General features: G+C 33.7%; 1 protein-coding gene across 1 annotated transcript in view; it reads left to right on the top strand.

The window, feature by feature from the left end:
* The first annotated feature begins 5,641 nt into the window (after positions 1-5,641).
* The window catches only part of LOC114122069 (unc-112-related protein-like), a 90,059-nt gene continuing 68,321 nt past the window's right edge, over positions 5,642-27,379 (top strand). Inside the window, 1 exon segment of the mRNA XM_027984621.2 lies at positions 5,642-6,247. Within this exon segment, the coding sequence (XP_027840422.2) occupies positions 6,103-6,247 (145 nt within the window). The 5' untranslated portion in view covers positions 5,642-6,102.

The following is a 27,379-nucleotide window of genomic DNA, read 5'->3' as shown; positions in this document are numbered from 1 at the left end:
ATAATTATTTCTATTGTAGTATTATTTAATTTAATTTATGAGTGATTAAAATATGTCTATTAACTAAATAAATATAAATAAATATTAAGACTTACTATAATTATAATAATTATACGTATTTTGTGATTTTATGATTTAATATAGGTATTATTTTAATTTGTATAAAATTTGTTCCGAATTTACAGGTACCTACTCTAGTGATTAGAAATCAATGGAGACAAGTGATACAACACGTAGTAATTGAACGAAAAACCGTGAAGAAATGCTGATCTATATTCTAAAGTATAGCATATTATACATATAGTATATATATATATATGTATATGTCTTACAAAAATGTGTTTCACAAGTTATTACAGTTAAGTAGTGACTTTTTATATTCTAATATTATCACATATTTTGTATGATTAAATAAAATATTTACTGCATAACTTATTTTAAACGTACGACACTGTGACAAAGTCCAATAGTAAAACTTAGATAATCTTATTTTTAATTTCTATATTTTATATGCAAAAAAAACGAGCGTACTGAAATAGTCGGACACAAACAATAAAATATGCAAATTTTTATTATGATAATCATGTATGCTAAACATTCCATATTAATGAAATTTAAACGGCAGTTGGTAAATTATCTATAAAAAACCTGCCGACCTATTTTGAAGGTGTGATGTAGTCGTGTTTGGAACCATCGAGAAAGCTATATATCCTATATATACATATTATATAGTGACTATTCGGCGTGATATAAATCCTTAAGACTTCAGTTGTTATATGTTTTACGAACAGGACTTGGATGAAGTACTTTTTAAATGTATTCATAATACGTTAATTTAGAATAAATTATACACGAACGCTTAATAGTTTATAGTTAGTACATACTCGTAAAAATTACACTTCGTAATCATACTTAAAATATGGGACATTTTCACTGATTAAGGATTGTAATATCGCCACCCGCCATCTGTAAACATAATTATAAAATTTATAGCCCTAATTTATTTTATTATTTAAAATTTCGAAGTATACATCATAGTGTATTTACAATGAATGAATTAATAAAATAATAATATTTTATGATGATATCGAATTTTTCAGTTCTTTCTCCTCCGAAAATATTTCTTTTGAATCGAATTTGTTACAATACCTACATAGTATATACAAAAATAACCAACACGAGAAGTGGTCCGGATCAATCGATTTAAAGATCTATTATTCCATTAGTCCCCAAGATTACCAAACACTTTTAAATTCTCGAACTTAAACTTTTTAACTTCAATACATTTGTTTTTACTTATTTAATTGTACCTATATTATTTTTAAATTTTATATCATTGAAAAAAAATATAATGAGACCTACATAATAATTTATTACTGTATAATATATATTGTACTATAATATCATATGATATATCATATATACGCATAATAATAGTCTATTTTAAGCACTTAGGCACTAATATAAAATACTGCTACCTCACTCGAATAAGTCAAAATAACATCTATAATATCAAATAATAATATAAAATGTGTTATTATGCAAATTAATTATTTATATAATTATTAATTATTATTGATGTACCTACCTAAATATTACGACTATCAAGTAGAAGCACATCAAACTACTCAAACTACATTATTCACTCCCATTTTTACTGTATTTTTCAACTGCATTGTATTGTCGTGATCATTTTTTATTTTTTAAAATGTATTTTTATAAATGTACATTAAAATATGGTTTTATAGAAAGATATTATGTGTCCCTAAATCGTGCTACCTCTCCCTTAGACCACCTCCAGACTCGAGTCAGCTCACGTGTAGTCATCACAACGAAGAAACAGCGGGACAGATGAAACGTCGAAAATAGTATTAAGTACCCATAGTAGGCAGCGGATTAGTAGTCCCTTCAGTTTTAAACATATTATCGGGCAAGATAAATCTTAGGACAATGTTATAAGTTATAATATTTTACATATCTATATAATATTATATACCCTAAAAAAGTCGGTACGTATTGTTATACATACTACTGCAGAGTGTAGACAATCGAAGACTGAAAATCATAATCACCGTTTAGCCGTAAGCCGATGTAGGTATAGTGGATGGGTTAACTGACATATTTTTTTATTTTTTTTCACCCCTCGAGTCCGCGGCACAATGGCACACACACACACACACACACACAAATAAATATTTTATTATACGTTTTATGAACACGCAGCTCGTCGCATCATAGGCGCCGCGGTAGAACCCGCGGTGCACACGCGGAATGTGAATACAACAAACCTGCACAATATTATTATTATTGTTGTTGTTGCGCGCATACGCGATTCCTCGACGCGTTGTTTCGTTTCGCGGGATAAAAAAATCAAAATCAAAATAATAATAGTACGCGAAGAACGGCGTACGACGAAGGGTTAAAGGAATTGGAAAACGAAAGAGAGGCACGCCCGTTCTTTAGGTCGGTCGGCCAGGTAGTTTTTTTTGGCGGTATATGCACGGCGGGCGGGCGCGGGCCAACGTTTCGTATAAAACCGCGCGAAATTATTAATTCCATTCCCAGCTTGTGGTATGCGTTTTCCGCCGACAAAATATTTTGTACCGCACGCGACTCATTCTATACCTACATAGCGCCACAGCGATTGTTATATTACACGGGTGTTATTATAAATTATGACGATATTATTATTATTTTTTGTGTTCATACACTTATCTGACAGAGCAGTGCAGGTGGCGTAAGACTAGGATTTGCATCACCAGTAGCAAATGAGAAAACCAGTATGTAATGATATAATATGTATACATTATGATATATCATTATTTTAAATTTAAGAATATTAAATAAATATATCATCCGGTACAGTTGCACAAACAATAATTAACAAAAGATAATTATTGTTAATTAGGTTATTTTTAGATTTAAGAAAATTAAATAGAATATTATCTGTATAGTTGCACAAATATTAATTAAAGATAATTATTATTGATTTTAGAGTTAAAAATATTAATAATCTTTGAAGGTGTATAAACACAAATTATTATAACAATGGTACATATTATAACAATATCTATTTATATGAATGATTAATGCCGCTATCTGTAAATTCTTGTACAAAGGTGGTATATTAACATCTATAAAAAAAGTTACGACAGTCAACACGACGCCCAGTAGCTCACCCAACATGTTCTCAATAAATATTCAAAATTTCTGTTTATTTTTATAAATGTAATAAATGTAATTTTCTGTAACTCTATCTTACGATTTGTTCAGTGTTGAATCCAGGTATACTTCAGGGGAGCGAATGCCCCCCCCCCGAAATTTCTTTCTCGCCCCCTGACAAATACAACAATAAATGTATACCTATTTATTAAATGCACAATATTCGTTACGATTATCGCACCTAATGGCGTTCAATAAAATATTATTTATTTATATCAATGTTTTTATACCGTATTGCTAGTATATAGGGACTATCTACTGACTGTATCACCATTCACCAATGAAAAAAAAAGTGAGCCCCCCCGGAAAAATTTTCTAGATTCAACACTGGATTTGTTTATTATAATATTTCAATATACCTTTTTCTCTTCTGACTATTTAATATCTGCTACACCAAGTCGGACAAGATACAGCGGATGATCATAAGTGATTTGAAAGGTAAGTGAAAAATATACATAATAAATATCTTTTATGCATTACCACCTCTTAGAAGGAAAAGACTCTCGTACCCATCCCCCATTTTACATCTCATAAAGTGATGAGTTGAAGATAGGTTAAGAAACAAATATTTAAATACAATCCTAATAATCCTATACTTTAACTTTATATCATATTTTTAATTCATTACAAGTGACATGGTACGCAACGGTCGCCAGTACAAATATAAGTAATCGCTATTTTTTTACAAATTTTTACGATCCGCGTCCACTCAAAAAATTATAATTGTAATTTATTTATTTATTTGTGTGTGACGTGTGTGTAATAGAAAAATATTTATTAAATCAAAATAAATTAAATATATTTATAAGTTATAGATTTTATTTTAGGTACTATTACTGGTACTGTAGGTGGGTAGTCGGGTAGTGTTATTACAAAACTTATAAATCGCTCCTTTCTAGCTTCCCCTTACTCCCTCCGCCCTCCCGAAAATACGTCATCAATTCTTCAAAACTCAACTTTTGAGCTCTGTTTCCTGCTAGATGAATGTTGTACAGCTTAGCCACAAAGCCATTGCTCACTCTCATCTGCAATATCATCGTTTCATCTATAGATACCTATTATATCGTGAAACGACTGTAGCATAAAACGGTGAAGACCGTAAAATCGGACAATTGTTAAAATATGTAGTCGCATTAAATAATTACAAAGAGAAAACGATCATATTAATATGGTGATATCGGAAGGAAAATGTATAGTAATTTTTATTTTTATTCAATTAATATTGAAATCGTTTTATTTTATATTACATTATTACCTATTACATATTTTGAAACGAGATGCGAAGGCCCGTCTCGCGGCATAAAATGATGTTTAACACAATTAAAAATAGATACTGATATTTTGTTGCAGAATACTGATACAAGATCTTCAACTACACGGTAGGTACCAGAAAAAATAAATGACATTGAAAAATATATTAACTTTTATGCTCGAAAGCGAATTATTATGCTAAAATGTTTGTTTGAAGTTTGTTATTAGTTTATTACTACAAAAAATGATCGAAATATGACAATAATTTGACGAATTAAAATATATATATATATAATATTATATTAACATGACGTGCGTATAAAACTATCGTTTTTAACCACAGTCCATAATGATAAAAATAATCATTGTCAGTCCTAAGCCTGCAGTAAGTGGGAAAGGAATAATGAGTGTTTTCTAAACGTTTAATCCCTACAAATGCACGATTTTTACGGAAATATTTTTTTTGAGACCAAGTGCATTTCGACCACTATAGCTGTTTTTTACCCGAGTGCAGTTCGACCAACTCGAGTGCGATTCGACCGTACAGCACCCACCCGCGGCTCTTTGCCACCCGCGGCGACACCCAGTCCGTCGTCGCGCCCCGCACCGTCGCATAGTACGTCCGTCTGCCGCAGACGGAAAGGAGACGAAAAAGAAAATCGCGAGACCGTCCCCGTGCGCGACTGCGGATAGGCAAGACGTCTGTCGGTCCGGTAGCATCTCGCCGAAAGCGGAAGGTATACTATATACACACCTATAATAATAATAATAATAATATACCGACCGCGAAGAGGGCACGGCGGCAGACCATCTGCACGACGACGATGTCCACCGCCGCCGCCGCCGTCGTCGTCTTCTGCGACCGTAGAGCGTCTTTCGACGACGACGACAGCGGCGGCGGCGGCGGCGGCGGTCTCCGCGATGCGGTCGAGGTCACATTTTTGTCTTTGGCCGCGACGGTCGACGCCGCGTCGGCGGCCGGTTTCGTGCCATCCTCCCCTCCACCTCCGGACACGGCGTACCGTACCATCGCTATGGCACACAGCACGGCTGCGGCGTGCCGACGACGGCAGCGCTCTCTCCGACGGTACGGAGAAAAAATAAATAATAATAATAATAAATGTTTGTAGACGTCCGCGTTATCACGTGTCCGCCGCGCCGCACCGACGGCCACGACCACTACGACCGCCGCCGAGTAGGAGTGCTCCGCCAGTGCTCAGTACGCAAACGGCCGCCGCCGCAGATTGTCGTGTACGTCGTGCCGAACCGCATTCGCACACCGCGTTCGCCGCTCCTCACAGTATTTTTTATTTATAAACGATATTATTCGAGTACGTTTTTTTCTCTTTTTTTTTTTAATCGTAATAAAAAAAAACTCGCGATCGCGAGACACCACGACACCGACGGCCCAGACACGATTTTCGACCATGCGGCCGATCTCTCGCCGTTGACCGCGGCGCGACCGAACTTTTTACCGCCCCTCGCTTAACCCCACCCCCGATCCAATATACTGCCGACATCGCGTACCGTTTTTTTAAAAAAAAAAAAAAATATATTTAATAACAATTCCTATTTGTTTTTGTTTTTTGTTTTTTGTTTTACATTTTTGATTTTCGTACGACCAACGATATGACCGCCACCAACGGGTTCATCATCGGCGACGGTTCTTGGAACCTGCAGATCTACGTGTCCGATCTGCAGGTGGAACGGACGCTGCGGGTTAAGGGTGACCTCCACATCGGAGGGGTCATGCTCAGACTCGTCGAAGATTTGGGTAAGTCGATGGAATCTTATCTTTGTAATACGTCTATCTATATATAATAATATACACAAAACCTCGCATTACAAAACTCTCACTTAACGTGGACCCGGTTACTGTACCTATGTATACCATATTTGGTAGTAGGTAGGTACAAGTAGGCAGTTGGTATTGCATTTTTTTTTTTATTCAATAACAATAAGTATCGTTTTCAATCTTTCATTGAAAACATTTACCGTTTACTGACGATCTAAACATGACGTATTTAAATAAGTTGATTGTTTACTTATCAACTCGAGTTGTTCTGTGATAATCCGAAAACATCTGATCGTCGATACTAATGAATAAAGAAGTATGGTTGGAATTAGGTCGTTGGTTTATATTAGGAATAGATCCGTTTCAAAACCATGCATCTGAATAAAAATAGGTACACCTCGAAGGCTACCTATATTATATTTTTTAAATTTTCTTTAAAATTAAAAATATCTATAATTAGGTTAGCTTATATTTTATACTTCCAAAGCTTTATGTTTAAGCTTATGATGCAATAGTTTTAATTATACATTTCGAACGGTTAATAAACTAAAAAAAATGTTTTGTTTGTTTGGTTAAAAAAAATAGTTGAATGAGACATGTGGCGCGCAATGCGAATAATATATACCTGTTGGCTGTGATGTTAATTTTAGTCTGTATCATTTCTCTCGATCTCTCATTCCTTTTCGCAACTTTACTAAGCCAATGTTTTACTAGGTAATAATCTCAGTTTACTCTTAAAAATATAAAACTTTTTTATTCAATTTTTATTATTACATAAGAACAGGTTTCAATTATTATTTTAATTTAAAATTAACTTACTTAATAAAGTTGCAACATAATAGGTATAATAAGTGTACAACAATAAAATTTTTTGGTTATCACGGGTTTAGTCGAAGACTCAAAGCTGGTTAATGATAATTGATTACTTATTCACATTTCACGAGAATAATTTTCTATGATTTTCAATCAGTAATATATATATATATTGTATATTATATTATATTATATATATCTATATAGATATAACTTATAACCTATAGGTCGACTTCTATAGACTATAAGGAGATATCGAATAAAATTGAAACAAAATGTGTTTTTACGTACATTTACTTTACTACTTGCAATGTTATTTATAATTTCGTCAACATATTAAATACATTTTTTTTTTAAATAATATTTAATACATAAAAATTGTTCATATTAATCTCAAAATAAATATACAATTTCTAGTAGAATACTAGAATGTAAAACGGACCTCGTAAAAATGTTTTACTGCATTGCATAGTTCTATGTTTGAGATTTATGTTTATTTTATTGTAAATCGACCAATAGCTATACAGCATAATATAACTTATTATGAAACAATTTCGAAGAAATAAGAAAAACAATGAATTTTTTTTTATTAATTACCTTCCCATGTTTTAAATATTAATATTTGTCATTAAACACAGTTTAGTATAATTTATACATACGTGCAATACGTGTATACCAACCATTATAACCATTGGTACAGTTATTAGTTATTAGTTATTACTTACTAGTTAATATACCTATTAGCTATTATGATTGTTCTACTTCGCAGTTTTTCGTTTTGTATATTATCAATAATTATCAGATAAAATATAAGGATACCTAGAAATGAACACGTGCATGCATGTAAAATTTTCTACGAACATCGATAATAATACAACCATAATAATATTATTATGGTTGCCACCATTCATAATATTATAAGTTGAAATATAGATAATATATTATATTACATAAATGTGTGGCATATTTGTATTATTATAAAAAAGTTTTATTAGGTCGCATAACAGCGAACAAAAATATTATATTTTTTATTATGCACTAGGTACTTATAGGTATTCAATTTTTATTTATTTGTTTTATTTTTTTCCATTATTTACATATACTTATGTTTATTTTTCGTTTCCATTGTACCTCCTCTTGAATTATTATTATTAATATGGCACTCGATTAGTAACCGATTGTCATCTACCACAACTGGAATCAAATTTGTTATGCTGGTCTAGTCTTTTATTTGCTTTTTGGAATTATGTTTGAATCAACATAAATTCGATCTAATGTGTTATGCATTAAAAAAAAAGATTCGAATACAATAGACTCATAACTCGCAGTGTACACATGTATATAATTTAGCTTATAAGTTTTAAAATGTTTTGACGGTGCACGTAAAAAAAAAAACAATAAATAATTTTATGAACATTACCTGTAAGTTGTCCTTATAATAATATTTTACTTTATATGCCGGCAGTAGTATATTATTCAATAACATAGTAATAATAATTATTGTCTACTACTATTCTAGTAATGTGCAAGTTTTTTTTTGTATTTTTTCATTAATTCATTTTAATTTATTAGTATTGTATAATATTATACATAATAATCGTTTTACTAACTAAAAGTTTTAATTTGAAAAATAAATTAAAATTGTCAACTATTTCATTATTGACTATTAAATACTTTTAACGTTTCTATGAACAATTTGGACAATTCTCAACTCGATAATTTTTTTTTGTGCTTTTCCTTAATTTAACACATTAAAAATTAGAGACGTCAAGAACGTGCAATAAGTATCTAAATAGAGGTTAGACCTATACTTAAATCGAAAGAATGTATTACAACAAAACATTACAAGCACTTGTTTGCATTAATGCCTTATCTAGACTGTCCGGACAATGTATATTATGTATTTTCTGACTGTATGTATATTTAAGTCAAGTTGTTTATTCATTTTATGACAGAATGTTAAAAAAAACATCCGAAAGAATGTGGAGGGAAAATACGAAGAATTATGTTAACGGCAGGATTGATTGTAGACGGAAAAAAACATGCAAAAATTTAAATCTGCACGGTCAGCTCTCGCCTTGTTATTATTATTATTATTATTATTTTTTTTTTTTACATACCGAAAGCCTGCGTGTACCGATACGTGTTTATTTTCATTATGATAAATTTATGACTTCTTGGTCACTGCGAACACGCACCTAAACGAGAATATATACTGTTATATAGCTCCCCCGTGGTAATAACGATATTATATTGTTAACAAGATATTTTTTTCGTTGTTCTTTCGTTTTATGATCTACTGCCGTCAGTGTCACTCTTGACGATTACAACACGATTTTCTCACAATAATTATACTGTTTTTCCTATCTCACATCATATTGTCATCTCTATAGTACAATAATTAAAGCAAACAGACACTAACTATAGAAGGAATTTATTGTTTGTTTCTCGTACGGGAAATGAACTAACCAAACATCATAAAAATAAAAACAAATTTATATTACTAGTTACTATACTTTAGTCACTTTACCGTTAACCGTGTTTGTATTGCTTAGAGCACATATTTGGTAGATTGCCGTAAAAATGTGTCAACCTCCTAAAACAGAAATAGCATCTATATGCATGTTAAAGTTTTTCTTAGTCAAGCATCATAAGTATATTTATAATATATATATAGAATGCCACCTTGGGTGTTTTTTAAAACTCTATTTTATCTGTACTCTTTGAAAAATTAATTTTTATATTTTAACTTATTATTTTCTATGAGTATTATCACACTAAGACCAATTAATATACTATATTTTGGTTTTGTAGTATTTCCGTAGTTTTAGTTTATTCGTGGAACGGATAAAACTCACAAAGTGCTGTATACTCATAAAATATTCATATTGCTTTGCCACAATGTCACGTAATATATGATAATTTGTATTCAACTTTAATAGCCTTTAAATTTTATTATTTTTTTTATGTTTAATTAATTATTCAGGTTTATTCAAATCATGTGTACCTAATAATATTATTAAATTGTGAGTACCTAGTTGCTATGATTTTTTTTATGTATACATTTAATTTAGTTACTACATATACTTGAAACATTTGACTTATTAATCAACTAAACTTTAAGTTTACAGATTTATAATAATTTATGGTGTGTATAGGTACATGTATATTATTTATATTATTTATACAGCTCTTATAATATATAATGCAACAATTGTTTATTTAATATTGTTTATTCGTATTTATAATTATACATTTAATCTATACTGTTATTATAGTCTATAGGTCCATTATGATAAAATAATAACGTTTCGAAACCAAAGTACCATGTATTATGTGACTACCTATATTATAGTCATTTCTTCTTTCCCTCGTTTTTATGCATCTTTGTAACATATCAAACGTGTAAGGTCTAAACATAACAGATGTTTTTTATTGTTCGAAGTAGGTATATCCATTTCTTAGTGAATGAGTTACTAATTTTTTTTTTATCGGTAGGAAGATATACCTAATTGGTATGTTTGTAGAATATAGCTTATACAACTATATAGATGTACAGGGTACTATAATAATTTGTAAATATTTATTTAATGATAAAAAATAATGTTATAGACCTTACGTAATAACGTTTTAAATTTATACAAACTCAAACTTTCAATAAAATATTAAAAAGTAATCATCACCGAAAATTGTATATTATATCATTAATGTTATATACTTTCATAACGGTTGAAATATCTAATATCATATAAAAAGAAAAAGCTTGTATAATATAGAGATAAACAAAGACGTAGTTTGATGTTATGACATTTTGTAAAATAAATTTAGTTTCAAGAATTGGAACTCAATAATTTTTTCAAACATTTTAGTTCCAACCAAATATTTAATTTTCTTTTATATTACATTAAAAACGAAGTTATCGCTGTACCATCTCATGTCACGTGTCGGGTGTGCGGGAGTCTGTGGGAAGTTATCTTTGAACAAGGATTGATTTTAAGTGGCGCCCCGCGCCGGGCGCCGGTTTAATGCGTTTCCACTATATATTTTTTTCTTTACTCCTCAAGGGTGTTTTATCACTCGAACGACCCTCTTCGTGTTTGTGTCCAAACACGGAAACTGGTGCCGTAAAAAATAAAAATCAGACTTAATTTTCGTTTTTATTTTTACTCTCCCCTCGTCCTTCACGCCTATACGAATTATTTGAAAGGGTACTTTTACACAGTTTGATTCTAAAATCATATAATAGCACTTTACGAATCTTGAGTAATAAAATGACTGTATTATTATTAGGTATATGGTATATAGGTACATAAACACATCAAGCTTCATATTTTACTGCGTTTATAATCAAAACACCTCGATGAGTTTCTATACGGTTATTTTTAATTTCAAGTTTGAACAATATGGCCAATAACAGGCAGAAAACGTAGAAAGTTCGTATTAACGGTTTAATTTAACATAAATTAGTTTCACCGTCATGAGAAAAAAATATTTTTAGTAGTTTTAAAAATAGCATGTTTGTGTAGGACTGAAGAAGAGACGCGTGCGTATGGTATTATATATAATATATATCTTATTATATACACACATAACACTGTACTAGTAAAACGCAGACGTAGTAGATATATAGGTACTTACATTACAGAATTTACATAAGCGCACGAATTATCATTTCAAAACATTTCGGAAAAAGTTGAAGAAAATCACAATTATTATTATAAGCAGCTGCTTATGAAAAATAACGTTTTCACCGCGGGTACCTATACTTAACAGCTAGTTGTAACTATTATTAATAGCTAATACTAGCTTTTACTACAGTGAATTATTGCGGAATAAGACTCGGATACGGAGAGATTATAATAGACGATGACTAACGTAAATGTAGTATACGTATTCTGCACATGACCGGCTCGCGGGAGGGATGAAACAATTATAATATATGCTACTATATACGGCAGACAAAAATGCGAGTCACCGAGCCGACATTTCCCAAAACTGTGATCAATATAATTTGCTATTATTTATTATGTATGTTGTATATTCACCGAAACTATTCCGGATTCGCGGCAACACTGATTAAAAACAAATGTCCTGCAATTAATATAAATCTGCAGCATGCAGGCCTGCAGCTGAACCGTAAATCCGTCGAAACGTACACAGGGTCTGTAGATGGCTTAATTGTACATCAAAATTCATGGTAACATTATAAGCGTGAAAATAATAATTTAACGCATTGTATCAATTTATCTCATCATATAACATATAATGTACGGTAATGTATACGTACATGTTTAATTCAATCTCGTTGGAAACGCGTTAAAACTGGCGCGCGCGTGAGTGTGTGTATAAAAAGTGGTTTTTTTTAAAAAAATTATTTTTTATTATCGTTTTCTATTAACCCTATCACCTGTACCTATAAGACGACGGCGGCGATGAGCCCAACCCACCGCCACCGACATATACAATAGGCGCACACGTAGTAGGTATACTATATAGTATATATAATACAATAATAATAAATACACGGGACCGTTACATCCGGTAAGAGGCAGTAGGGGTGCAGTGAGAGGCGTTAGTTATATATACGTTTTTATATTATTTTGATTATGGTTATTGTTAATATTATGAAGAGTGGTGTGATCGTCGGAAGGAAGTGCGTTGTGCAGGCGCGAAAGACGCTCGCGGTGTCCGCAGTCGTCGGAGATGAATCTACGTCGCAGTCGTAGTCTACAACTGTGGCAGCGGCGGCGGACGAACGCACGTTGCCGCGCAGATGGTCGTTAGCTATTATACATAATATAATATTATATTGTAGGTCGTTGGAATTTCGAAAAACCGTGCTGGCCGGGTGCAGCCGGGGCTGGCTTACAGCGCGGGCAATAAATATCTCATCGGCGGGTTATATACGACTGCCGCTGCTACACATGTATATTATATATTATAATGTGTGTGTCGTACCGTACATAATAATAATGTATACCTAATATGTATATATATATATGTATCCACCGACTCGCTACTCTGCGGGTGCGCCATGTGGTCGGGATTATATACGCAGTCGACCGGCTTTTCGTGATATATTTATTTTTTCCTGAGCACCCCTGACCACCGCACGGCTGTAAAAATAAACCTTAACTTACTCCCCCCCCCCTCAAATTGGCCTCACTTTACCACATAATATATAATATATAGCGCGACTCATGTCGTCGTATGTACCACCGTCGCGGTCGTCGTCGTCTTTTCCCGCAAGTCCGCACGTTTTCAAAAGTTTTACCCGAAACATGGCCATCTGGCCATCGAACTGTGACAATTTCCGACCCCCGTAGATCCACTTCACTCCAACTCCGTCGGTCACAATGTATCCTATTATACGACCTATATATATACGAAACGAACATATATTATTATATATTATTTATGTAATATTCGTTTGTAAGCCGCACCGCGTCCGTGACTTCGAGGTAGTAATATACCCCGACCTGTAATTCTGTGCACATTTTACACTCTTGTAAATGCCATAAAATAATATAATAATAAATAACGATATTATATGTTTCGCTACCGTTGAGAGGACGAACCTCATTCGGAGGCACACGGTTCACACTTATTGGGTATTACGTACAATATGTATATATATACATATTATTATGACATAATGATAAAATGCGCTCTATACGGTCCAATAAATCCTGTAGGTACGTTTTAGAAAAAAAAAATTAAAAAAAATGCTTTGTCCGAACGATCCTCTATTTCACTTTCTCATTCTCTCTTTCTCTATTGATAGTACATTACGATTAATGATATGATGTATTATACTCGTATACTACAACGTTCAGTAGCTTTGAAAATAAAAATACAATAATGATCGACGTCATTCCTACGTGGCTACTGTATTGGCCGTCGGGGTTAGTGGTATAATACAATAATTGTTGTACGCTTTAGTGCTTTACATAATAATAATAATAAGTCGTCTGCAATATACCATTCTCGACACACACGTACCTCAATAAAACCATAATAATAATGAAATACGGGACGTCTTGTACACCGTTGAGCGTTCCGTCGAACGTTTCCAGAGAGAGGATACATCGCGTGTATTGGTCTGCCGGCCGGGGCGCACATGACCCGCACAATAGTCGGCCGACCGATGGGGTTATGTCGTTTGTCATTATTATTATTATTATATTGCCCAACAGGTTTTACGCGCAGCACCGTTCCTGATGCATTATAAAAATAATATATACGTATATAATAAATGTATTATATTAAATTAAAACGGTGAGTGTAGTTGCAGTGTCGTGTTCGTGAGAAACCGTGTGTAATGTGTACACACTATAGGTGTATACTGAATATATATATATACGTGTGCCTCATCATATTGAATATAATTGGGTTTGAATCGAGCCGAGTAACAGTGGCGTACAGGGGTGATGAATGTGTGAGTAGTGGTTGAAGGGATGAGGGGATGTTATGCACGTGACGGGGTTTAAATTAGAAGACTTCGGAGTGCGGGATTATAGTCATATACACACACACACATATCGCATAGTCGCCGAGATGGCCTGTCACTGTTACTCTGTCAGCAGACGAAAGTCATCATCTTCATACGCCGCCCGAACCCCGAATTACTATAAGCCCTGTGCTGTTTTGTTGTTGTTGTTGTTGTTATTTTTTACGTACAAGTGCCACTATATACGCTTTAAAATATAAAAAACCAGTGTCGACGGTTAAAAAAGAAAAGAGGTTTTCAACGGTATAAAATTATGAATATAACTTACATATATCTTATAATATGTGGCCGCAGCAGCTCTGTCGCGGGTATTTTAAAATCTTATATATTATATACAATCGTATTATATATGTGCTCGCGTCGAGGTCGTGATATACTTGGCGCGTTTGACTATAATTTCGGATAGTAATAATAATAATTTACTTGACTGCAGTGTATATTATATTATATTCTTAGGCTTAGACGACTTAGTAAGACTGTAGTAATGTGTTTGAGTTGGACTACTACTGCGATTAATTAACTCGTGTACATATATACGTATAATATATTATGTTACTCCTGCACAGTCGTGAATAATATTAGAATAAAAATAATGATATCGTAACGTATATACGTATAGGTACGCATAAAAGCAATATTTACAGCTGCTGGTTTGTTGAATAAATGAGAATGGTGTTGTTGAGGTTTAAACATTAAATTATAATGTTATGCTCAGTTTTTAAATCGAAAAAAATTGAAAACTCGCGTTTGTTCCGTCTAGCGAGACTTTTATACCTTGTACAAAGCTGTGTAGGTAATTATGATTGTTGAAAAAAAAAACAAAAAAATGAATACTATATAATAATAATAAGATACTTGTTTGCTCACATTGTACGTGGTCATGTCTCGTTAATCATTCGGTTAGCGATGTTTAGCGCGCTAATCACGGTTCCCCGGGACCCGGCGCTCGGTTTTCGTCTATTTAAAATATCATAATGGCGTTGAAAACAGCACATTAGTACCCCTCGAACTGGTTTTCGCCCAAATATCTGTACGAGCGACGACGGTTGTCCTGTATGCATATGATGCCTTCAGCAGTGAATATAATACCTACTTATACCGTACCATACTACGATTCGGCTTTGTCATTATAATATTATACGCAAAATGAACCCGTCCTATTTTAACGGGGAACCGACTGGTTGACGATGAGACCCGTGACCCGGGGCAAAACGGAAAGACGTTTTTTTATTTTTCCGTCCGACGATTTTTCGGCTTATAACGCCCTACGACGTCCAAAAGTGCAACGTAATAATATATTATACAATGTACACATACACGATTGTATAATATTATATTAATATGGCATTATAATTACAACTCGCTCGTCGTTGTAAGTTTTTTTTTCTATTCGTTTTATAAGTATACCGTTAAGTAAATAATAATATTCATAACCACATATTATGAATATTATGACATAAATATATTATTAAACAGTATAAACATGTACGAATGCCATAGGTGCTTAATAACCAAATTAATTTACATGTATATATATATACAGTTCAATTAACCGATTATTATTATTATGACGTGCATAATATATATTATACATTATATTATTATATATACCTATACGGCGTAAAACGGCGCCATCGCGACTTAATAATAATAATATATAATTGGTCTAGACGCGTCTATACACGAAACGTTTTACGAATGAACAAAACACAGACGTCAAAAATTGAAGGAAAAAAAACAAGTCGCGTATATCGAAAATACTTGTAAGCTACGACGAATAAATATGTGTCCCCGACGTTTCAATTTACATCGACACGTGACCTATGCCAGATGTTCAGCAACCATGTCCACGGCGTAATATAATTTTCGGTAGTAAAACATTAACCTGCAAGTAGTCGACTCTGGCTTTTTCTTTTTTAGGGTTCGGAACAAACGGCATTCGTTTTTGAACACATTATTTTGTAACTGCGTTTTTATAGGTGCGGCCAGCAGTGTAGTTATTGCTAGTTTTAAATTATGACTTTTAATAGTTTTAACTATACCTTGGTAATGTACGGATTATAATTAATATGAAAGCCTACCGTCGCGGTTACCCCTCACACGCTAGTTTATAACCAATTAGGAATAACCATAACCATTGACATTATAATGTCAAAAATTGTATTATGTCATATATGGTTTGTACTCCAGTAGTATTTATATCTATTTCATTATTTTACGATTGTACTTGCACTTTGAAGTCTGCACGATAATACGGTTGAAAGGAACACAAATCGTATATCATCTTATAATATAGTCTTATTGCAGTTATATAATATTATTTATTCAGCTTTTACTGACGAGGATGCATCGACAGGATGTCGGTAAACGTTACTAGTTTAGCGATGAATATAATACATGGTACATACGTCGTATTGTGGTAGATTTTATTCATTTTTACTGCTCGGACAGGGGTTAAATTTAAAACCGAAAGAAGATCTTGTAAGAGATATATTGACATAAAATCCTGCAAGGTCACCGAATGATATATTGCGCGACATCGATACGGCCCCCCGCAATAATTGGTTTGTGAAGATTAATTAATTCGTAAGAAATATAATATCCGTGATTATCGTACCCAACTCATAAGTTACGATCCGCGAGTTTTAGGAAATATATTCACTGTAAAAAAATGATGTGCAACAGTGGTGCTATGAAATTATATTGTAATATACGGAGGAGTGATTAAAAATTCGTGTTACAAAAATTACGGGGTTATCATAAAAATATTTAATAAATAAAAAACGATAATATAATACGATTCTTATGATATCTCTGTAATTTTCGTAACACGAAATTCTGATCACCCGAATAATATGCGTTTTAATTATTAAGACATACAATATAATATATATATATATATATATACACCCATTTATTATTATGAAAAAAATCGTTAATCTCATTTGTTAATATGTTTTACTGTTAATATGAGATAGGTCATTCATATATATTTTTACGGTGTACACACGTGTATTCTCGTGCACATTACATTTTATGTGCGGTATGTACAAAGTGCTTAGTTAGCGTTTTTCTCCTTTATTTGAAAAAAAAAAAACAATGAGGTCAACAGAAAAATAAAAATTGGTGAGTGATAAGTAATTATGCCAAATATATTATACAATTATATATTAAACACGATGTCATGATATGGATATGAAACATGATAATGTTGCGCTTACGAATACTATTTTATGTTGATTATTCAGTATACATTGACACTATTGACTGTCACGATTAATTAAAAAAGTTTTAATTTTTTCGATAAAATAATAATTTATTGTTTTGTTGATGTGTATTTTCAATACAGATTATCTATCAGTGGCGATCAAACAGAAATGAATTATGAAAATATAGTCCCCGTGAACTTTTTCAATTTTTGTAACAATACTATATTGATATTTGTATAAAGAAAATAGTGTGACAATAATAATATTTTTTTTTTATAATTTGATAAAATATGAATATTAATAATGTCTTTTTTGGCTATAAAAACAATTTTAAAAACGTATAATAATGAAACAACTTAAGTTTTTAATTAATAAATTAAGATAATGATATATTTCAATTATATGCCTCAATAGTGATAATATTACATAATCATTTATAGGATACATGTATTTAAAATGGTTTTAAAAATGCAGTTTTGTTGCTTTCCATTATATGACAAAATCACTTGACCGCCACTGTGTGATTTATTATATTTTCATCGTTTTCGGGGGGAGTCTACGGTGTGGGTCGACGTCAGATTTCCGACGAGCGTGCCATCAACGATCGAATCACCATCACCACCTTAAAAATCATCCGATCGTGCCTATTCGAACCTTATTCTCTAACTCTCTTAGTATTGAAATGCCGAGATCGAAAATATCGAAAAAGTATAGCGTGCGTATCGCTTGCGCTGTCCTCACGGAACATAGTCGTGGATGTGCCGCCGCGTTTACCCGCGATTTCCGGTCGTGCTCGCTGGGTCATGTGTTGCACCGCACCGCTGCCACCGCCACCGCTACCGTCGGTTTAAAACCAACGTATAAACAACGTAAATTACAATAATGGGTTTGTATACGTATAATAAGTATAATTATTTAGAATACATTAAGCGTGTGTGTGTGTGTGTGTGTGTGTTTGTTCACGGAAACAAAGACCATACGACGCGTACCCACTAAATAATATAATATGTTATATTAATATGTTATGTATACGATCGAGGATGTCGATCACACGTGCTGCAGCAGTTGTCAGGATAACCACACGCGTTTCCCGTCACCACTATACAGTCATCGGCGAGAGGGTTCGGCGTATAAATCTCCGGGGAATCTGTTTTCAAAGAAATCGAAAATAAAGACATCAGATTATTATTGGAAATCCGTGTGCACTGTAGCCAGATGTCGGAGCAGATTTTTTTTTTTATGATATTGTACTATTGTAAAACACTTTTAGATTTACTCTCAAGATGGTCGCGCGTTTGTGACCCAACCTAACCCAACTCAAATCTTTGTGGAACGTATGGGTTTCGAAAACATAATACATTAGGTATAGTACCACGTACAGTCTCCCAATTTCCGGAAGTCGGGACAACTGCAGCAGTGAACCGAAACTATAGAAAAGTTGAAACTAATATTTTGTATGAAAGAAAAATAACACACGTTCTCTTCTATATTATTATACAATATTATGTTGTACACGAAAAAAGAGTCCGCGTAAGATTGTGATCGATTAGAACTTATAGTGTTGTATACATACGATGTTTTATCCCCGGAAATCGATGTCGGAGGACACGTCGTAATAATCACCACTCTATATATATGCACTGCATACGCATCATCGTCGCAAGAGTATAATATAAACATACCTTCGTGTATTGTATTATCATTATATTATTGTAATTATTTCGTGTACAATGAGTTTTTGTCTGGCGCGAAGCAAATCGAAACTCATTCATAAGCTCTCCCTTGAATCGCATTAAATTAATATTTAAATAGAGATTACACTGCAGAATGAAATTAACAATACAATAATATTAACCGCGTGCGTTTGACCTCAGATACAATTTCCGCGGGCATTATTTTCAATTCTTTGTGATGTTTAGATTAACGTATGTGATGGTTTTTCGTCAACATTTTAAATTTCACAACGTTTAAATATTATGATTTCTGCGCACTGTACAATTTTTTTGCCGTTATCGTGAACGGTAATTCCTTTATATTTTATTTACGCCATTTTTGGATTTAAGTTTAGCGAGGCTTTATTATATTCTTTAATTTAATTTTAGAACGATTTTACGTGGGAAAAAAACTGTTGATGTTAAAAACAAATAGTTCTTTCTTCATATGCGCGTTTCGACCACGTGTACAATTTCCAAGAACTTATGGCCATTTTGGGTTTCCATATACATTGCTCGACGTCTCCGGAAAAGAAAAATATTTATATAATGTAATATGATGTCGAGGCGTTATTATTTGGTAATCATAAACAGAGTTATAGGGTTGGGTTATTATTTTTGTCCCCATATGGTGGAATGTTGTTCTGGTCATCGTACACTCGTATGTCAGAAAAAAAAATAACGTTTCTTGCATTAATATAAACAATATTATAACAAAACCAGCGCGTTCGCACTACGTAGGAACCAATCTACTGCACAGTCGTCGATTTGAGTTTATGTTTATTTCGTAGTACGAACGCATATTATTTTCTATACAAAATCCATGTGTAATATTGTTGTTACGGCATCGAAGCCATAATATTACACATTAAGTAAATAATATATAGAAGTGATGGACATAATATGATGCGTACTTATGTAGGAACGTCTGTCGAGTGTCGCGAGCGATCGTTTGGTATATACCACCTGCAATTGGCCCCTCAGTAATCTCTGCAATAATTCAAATTTTGTTTTACTCCACGTATATAGTATACATATATGTATCGTATCTTCAGATCAGTTGACGAACAAATTGATCTTAGATTTTCATAAAATCCGTTTATTGTTAAGTATATAATGCATTTCATATTATACATTATAAGAGCTACTCGGACACGCGTATACCCACAGATTTGTTCACATAATATTTGTACATATTATTATATCATTATTGTTACGTGTGCGCGCGCGTGAGTGTAAACACATTTTATCACGGTGGTAATATAATATTATCTTATTATCGCGGCTGCAGTCGGGCGTGAACGACAGAGATGATGCAGTGTATTATACGCGGGCCTAAGTATAATAAAGTGTTTACACGCTGCAGCTTTGACTTCTCGTCTATACGCAAGGACGCGTGCTCTAAAACGCTTTGCAGGCCGTCATCACTCCCGCAGTTCATCGAAGACCTTACACATAGATCATGATTTGTAATATGTATATAGACGGGTATATAACGACGATCGTCTAAAAGACCGGGTCCGACTACTGTGCGGCACATTTTTTTTTTCTTCAAATTAGACGCGTATAATATTACTAATAGGCCGGGTCCAGACGGAGTCACGTTGCTCGGGCGGCACTGGTAGGAGCGGCTTTTCTTTGATCTGCAGCGGGCGTATATAGGAGACCGCGGCTCGTCTGCCCCCGCGACGGTCCGAAATTCGGCCCCGCGCGGTAAACGTATTTGTGCGACGTCATCACGATGTCGTGCCGCATCTCCCGGGAAATTATACTTCTGCTCGCACGATCCGGGTTTAAATTATCATCATAATATATACCTGTGATGTTATAATCACAATTTTCGTATTATGCGTAGGCGTATGTTGCGCGGTAGCATTTGTATCGTAAGCACCTCTATTGCTCCATCGTCGCCTCCTACCTCGTCGACAACGTAATTATAAAATCAAACCTTCGGGACGGTATACTGCAGCGGGCACATACGATATTATAAGCGCGCCTAAAGGACATCGAAGAAAACGTATAGTCCTCGCGATTTTCCAGTGACGCCGCGCACTGCAGACGTTATAGTAATATACGCGTATGTACTGTCGCCGACGAGTCGATCGCGGACGGCCGCAGGTGCGAGCACACAACGTAAAATAATATTATTATATTGTTACGATATTAAAACAACAACAAAAACAACAACAATATAATGATAATGATAATACGCCTTCGTCGCCGCCTCGTACACGCCTTATTGCCGCTACGGTTATTTTTTTTCGGGGGCTCGCGTTTTCTGCATAAGTGTATACATATATTTATATTAACACAGTAATAATATACAAATATATAGTACACGCGCGTGCGTTATTATATTATTGCCACTAAATAATAATACTATTACTATTATTATGCCGTATAATTCGAAATACCGACCATATGTTTGCGTGTATATCCAATATCCGCTGTAGTGTGCTGTGTGTGTGTGTGTCCGTACAAGGGATATGCCGCCGCGACCCACGCGCCGCGCCGGTTGCATAACTTTCGTCTCGTGCGCGTAATTCGAAATGTACGTCGTCGGTGCAGTATTATATTATACACTCACACAAGAACCTCGTCGTCGTCGTATGTATGGCTGAAGTATATTATATTATATATACCTGTGGTATACATTATATGAATTCGTAATGATAATATTATGCCGTTCGGGTGTCGAACTGCTGTGTTGCGTGGGCTCAGACCTTGTGTGTGCAGATGCGTGTGTTTGCGTGTGCGGTGTGTGTGTGGGGGCCAGTATATTATAGAGAACGAGAGAACGAGAGATGGAGTGAAACCCGTGTACAATAAATTAACGATAAAAAGAAATTCGCAAATCTCCAAAAAAAAAAAAAAAAACAATAATATTTTTTTCTAGGTGCACCGGAAATTGCGCACGGCGCACACGTCCGGCTTATGTGTTTTTTTCGCATTCAGGGTGATTCGCCAAGCGTAGTGTTTAACCATATTTTTTATTTAATAATGTATTCGTTTGAATTCTGATTTTTGGAACGTTTAAAAATACTTAGGGTCATCATGTTCTTAAATTCTTGCGGTATTTTCTTACAACTTATAAGGATGAGTGTACAACTGTATATAGTGATACAAAAGGCGTCTGTTTTTAAAACGAGAACCAACTGTTGTATGGTATATATGTAATTTTATTTTGTGCATAATTTTTTTTTATCTGTTAATTTATTTACTTAATTCAAAATTCGGACCAGCAGTTTCTCAGTTATTAGAATGTTTATATATTAAGGATAAAAGTCCTTTAAAATGGCTAATATAAAAAAGATGTAATATCATATCTAGTACAAATATTGATAGAATAATATCAATCACTAAAATTTTCAAATTACTACAATCTTCATACTTCAAAATTATATATTGCCATATGGACCTATTTTTCTTAGCATTCAAACTCTTAGGAGTTTGAAAATATGGCATTAAAACATATTTCAAAATTTAAAATATCAAATTTTTAAATAACTACATGCCTTTGCTTGGTGAATCACACTGTATATAATATAAATACTTATTCCGCGTACGTCTCCTACTACGCGAAGTGTATATAATATATACTATACGCTCCTCGTTTCGCTTGTCGTCCCCCGCAACTCGCCAAGGCGGGTCCGCAAGACGTGTATGTAGGAGGTATATAATATTATTATGTATTATTATTATTTATCGTTATCATTACAATATTTCTCGTATTGGCCAGCAGCGAAATATCTAACGCGTGTGCCGTGCGCTGCGAGCTCGAACGATTTAATAAATAATTATAAAAATCTGGCGTTTATTATTTTAACACCGTCACTGGCTACAGCTGCGCGAGGAGTGAATATAAGGCGTGATAATAATGTATCGTTTCTGTCATATTATATAACATTATACAAGTATATATAGCTACCGACTATATTATAATGCGGTCGAGTCGCGATAAATATATAATGGAATTACATCTAAAAAATCATTGAAAGTTTATGCAGCGAGATAATAATCCCATTATATGACGTCGACGACATCTCTCAGCATTGTAAAATGTTAGATTCATCCGTGTTATATAAGAGCAAATAACGATTACTTGTAAGTTTAAACAACTTGTATTTGCAGTGTTTCGGTATTCAGTATTGAATATATTTTTGAATATTTCATTTTTATTTTCTCGAGATTTAAAATGTTAACGTCAAAGTCGCATAATGTTATTTCACAAAATTATTACAGATATTAATTATTTTATTGGTATTATACACAAATAACGGATGAACACGTAGAACTATACCGAGTAAAAAAAACAACTTTTATTATTATGATATATAAGTTGAAATATATATTTTTACATTAATTGAAAAGTATTTTAATTACATTAGTATTCTTTACAGCACTGAGTCATCTCGTTACGAAATTCTTCGTATATTTTGGAATGAGTGCCTGCTCTCATATACGTTTGATTATATTATAGAAATTAACGTTGTCGATAATTCATTAATGGTAATATGAGAGAAAGAGAGAGAGAGAGGACTCATCTTCAATATTACATTGTGTTGAATTTAATATTTTATTTATTAACGCGTAACAAAAATAATATTTGATAAATACGTATTAAAATCTTGCTGACAAAATCAACACAAATATGGTAAACGTAAATATTATTTTTAAGTCTGTATAGGTACATTATACGTATCTACCACTTTTACATAAAAATCAAGTGTGCAAACCTATCGTGTTATATTATATGCATATTTTATATTTATATTTATATTTTTATTTTATATTTTTATATTTTTGCCTACGAGTTACAACGAAAACGGTGTCATCGCAGCGGCTTGTTATCGCATCGCAAATAGTATGATACATATATACAGTATTATACTGTAGTGTTTGTTTTGCGTGATTGAGAATATTTTTCGTTCACTTATTACAATATTTTACGGTTTAATCATATTTGACCGATGTTTTATCGGTATAATCCAATTATTATTGGTGTTATACTGAAATATTACATTATATTATGACTTCTGAGTGTGCGACACTATAATATATATGACACGTGTATATTATCATAATAATATGCAGATAATCACGCATCGTTTTAGTGGGACGTTTATAATATATGAATACGATGACCACGTACCATCACTATTGTTTCTGTTCAAATAATATTATCGAGAGATAACATATAATAACAATTATTATCTCGTACACAGTTCAAACGAAAATTGTTCGTATAATATTTGATTTGATTTTGTTCTCAATATACAGAAAACGCGTAGGTACATATTTCGGTTGTTGTCCGAGTTATATTTTACTATATAGATTCGTCCGAGGCACTATAAACCGTGTAACATAATAATTTTCGTTGAAAAAACATTATACACTATATATACTACACGACTGACACGCCGTCATTATAATATTTTACAACCTCAGAATCGATTAATTTTAATCACTGTCACCGGACCTCCGAGATAGTTGACGTTTTCTTAATGACATTTCGCCGACATTGGTGAATTCGGACGAAGCCTTAATAAGGGTATTATGGTAGGCGTATAAGGAGTGTAAATCTAGAACGGTCAAAACGGGCTTCATTCCTTACCGAGGACTTCACGTGTGCTGCAGCTAACAATAACCAAATAGTATTATGTGTGTAACCTAAACACATAAAATAATATGTTGTGATATGGACGTCAAATTATGTACAATCTTCACGACGATTGTACTACATTGTTGTACGCGCATAAATGTGTAATCACGTATGGCTAAACCTAATCATTCCGAGGTTAGAGAAAAAAGAACCGCATTAAAATAATGAAGCCAAAACATTTGTACAAAACGTAATAGGAATTATAAGACTGATTATACGGCGACTGCAGCGGAGTTATTATTATTGTCAAACTTTTTTTTCTTCTCTCTATCTTGTGCACCTATTGTTTAACCACGTTATTAAATATGCATATTATTATTATTATTATACCGAGTTTGTTGTGGTACAAACGATTCGTCGTTTACCGAATAGAAGACAAAATAAGAAAAATAAACACAAACGAAAGTGTATATTATAATTATAACGGTCGGAAGGAAGTCCATAATAATAATAATATATTATATTGCATTATTATGTCGTAAAGTTGACGATAATAAACGCCCCCTTCCCTCCCCAATGGCGTGTGTTGTCTGCAGCACAGACAATAAAAGAAATTTATTTTGCTGCGTTTTTGGGAAACCGTTCGATAAATTTGAGTCGGTCGAACGCACTCGGAGCCGTGTTGCCTATGACCAAACCGTTACAGTAGAAAAACATAATAATATATTTTAGTGCTTATAGCGACATGATATATGTAACACGATGATGAACGACTCGGAACAATAATGAAAAAATCGCATTTCCTCTTATCGGAACTTCCAGTTCCCGCCGCACTATACGTATAATAATAATGAAAATATATTGTACACACGTGAAACTCTTCGATCCGGAAACCGAAATCGCCGCTTTATAATACAGGTACATTATGCCGTGTAGACGCGATCGACGAAATGCCCTCTTAGAATGGAAACGATTGTTTAACTATATCGTAATTATTATAATAACACACTTGTATGTTCTAAACGAATTACAGGCGAACGGTGTTTATTGTTCGGTGCAGCGGTGGAACAGAGTTTGTCGTAATAATATATTATAATAATGGTCCGATTGTTGTTAACACGTCGTAGTAGTTTTCCTTGTACACACGACGCGTAACCGCCGCGTGTGGGTTCGTGATCTAAATATATATTATGGACCCGGCTTATATATCGACAGCGAAGGCGAGTGCCTAAATGAAATTCCACGACGGATTGAATAATATTAAAAAAAGTTCAAAAACGATATATTATAATACGCGTAATGCACACATACCGATGTCGTGGACGCCAGAGAGAGTATAAGCGGCTCAGCTATGTGTAGAATCGAAGCACGTCTGCAACATAAAAAGGTCTTAACGACAATAACAATAATTATTATTTTGAAGCGATATTTTTCTGTCGGCGTCAACTCGCATCGGAAAAAGGTACCTCGTACACCCTCGATCTGCAGTGTTGGATCCCGCGGTCAAATATAATGTATTGTGCGCCAGTGAACGACGTTTATATATATATATCTATAATTGAGTCGAGAATCCGCTCGCGTGTATATTATAGATATATTCTCGAAGATTCGATCTCGTCGTGTCCGCGTCTAATGGAATCGTTTTCAGACTACCCACCGAACGGCGGCCGGGGGAAGACTATATATATATCGTAGCTACCCCACACGGCACACATAAAATACGTGTACCGTCGGCTGATTCGCATCTCGGACGTGCCCCGCCGCCGTGTGCCCTTTTTTTCCATATGTTTCAAACATCGCTGTGACTCCGGCGGCGCCCGTATCACTACGGTTGCATCACGCGCCGTTCGAACACTGCTGCAGCAGAGAGAAACAGCAGTATTATAATCATTATCGTCATTAGCCGTGAGTAATCATTAATTAAATTCGTAAAATGCACACACCGCGGGCTCTGCAGCGCTACTGTGCGCGGACGTTTTCATGGGAATACGACGCGTTTTTGCCGTCTGTATAGCATAATATAGCGAGTAGTCCATATGCTTACCGCCAGGAATGGGAGAAAAAATATCGATATACCTCACGTTTTGTGCCGCACAATACGCGCGTTACGCCGATCAAAACAAAGGAATTAATAATAATAATAATAAAAAAATAAACTCGAGATAAAGCGCGTGTTGTATGGTCTTCCCGTTACACACATACGTTATATATATATTATACGCGCTTACGGGGCAGGACTTAACCGCTATATATGTATTTATTTAT

This window comes from Aphis gossypii, chromosome X (genome assembly GCF_020184175.1).
Source record: "Aphis gossypii isolate Hap1 chromosome X, ASM2018417v2, whole genome shotgun sequence".
NCBI classification, from domain to species: domain Eukaryota; kingdom Metazoa; phylum Arthropoda; class Insecta; order Hemiptera; family Aphididae; genus Aphis; species Aphis gossypii.
The sequence above is the reverse complement of the archived record's forward strand: the minus strand, read 5'-3'. Positions and strand labels throughout refer to the sequence as shown.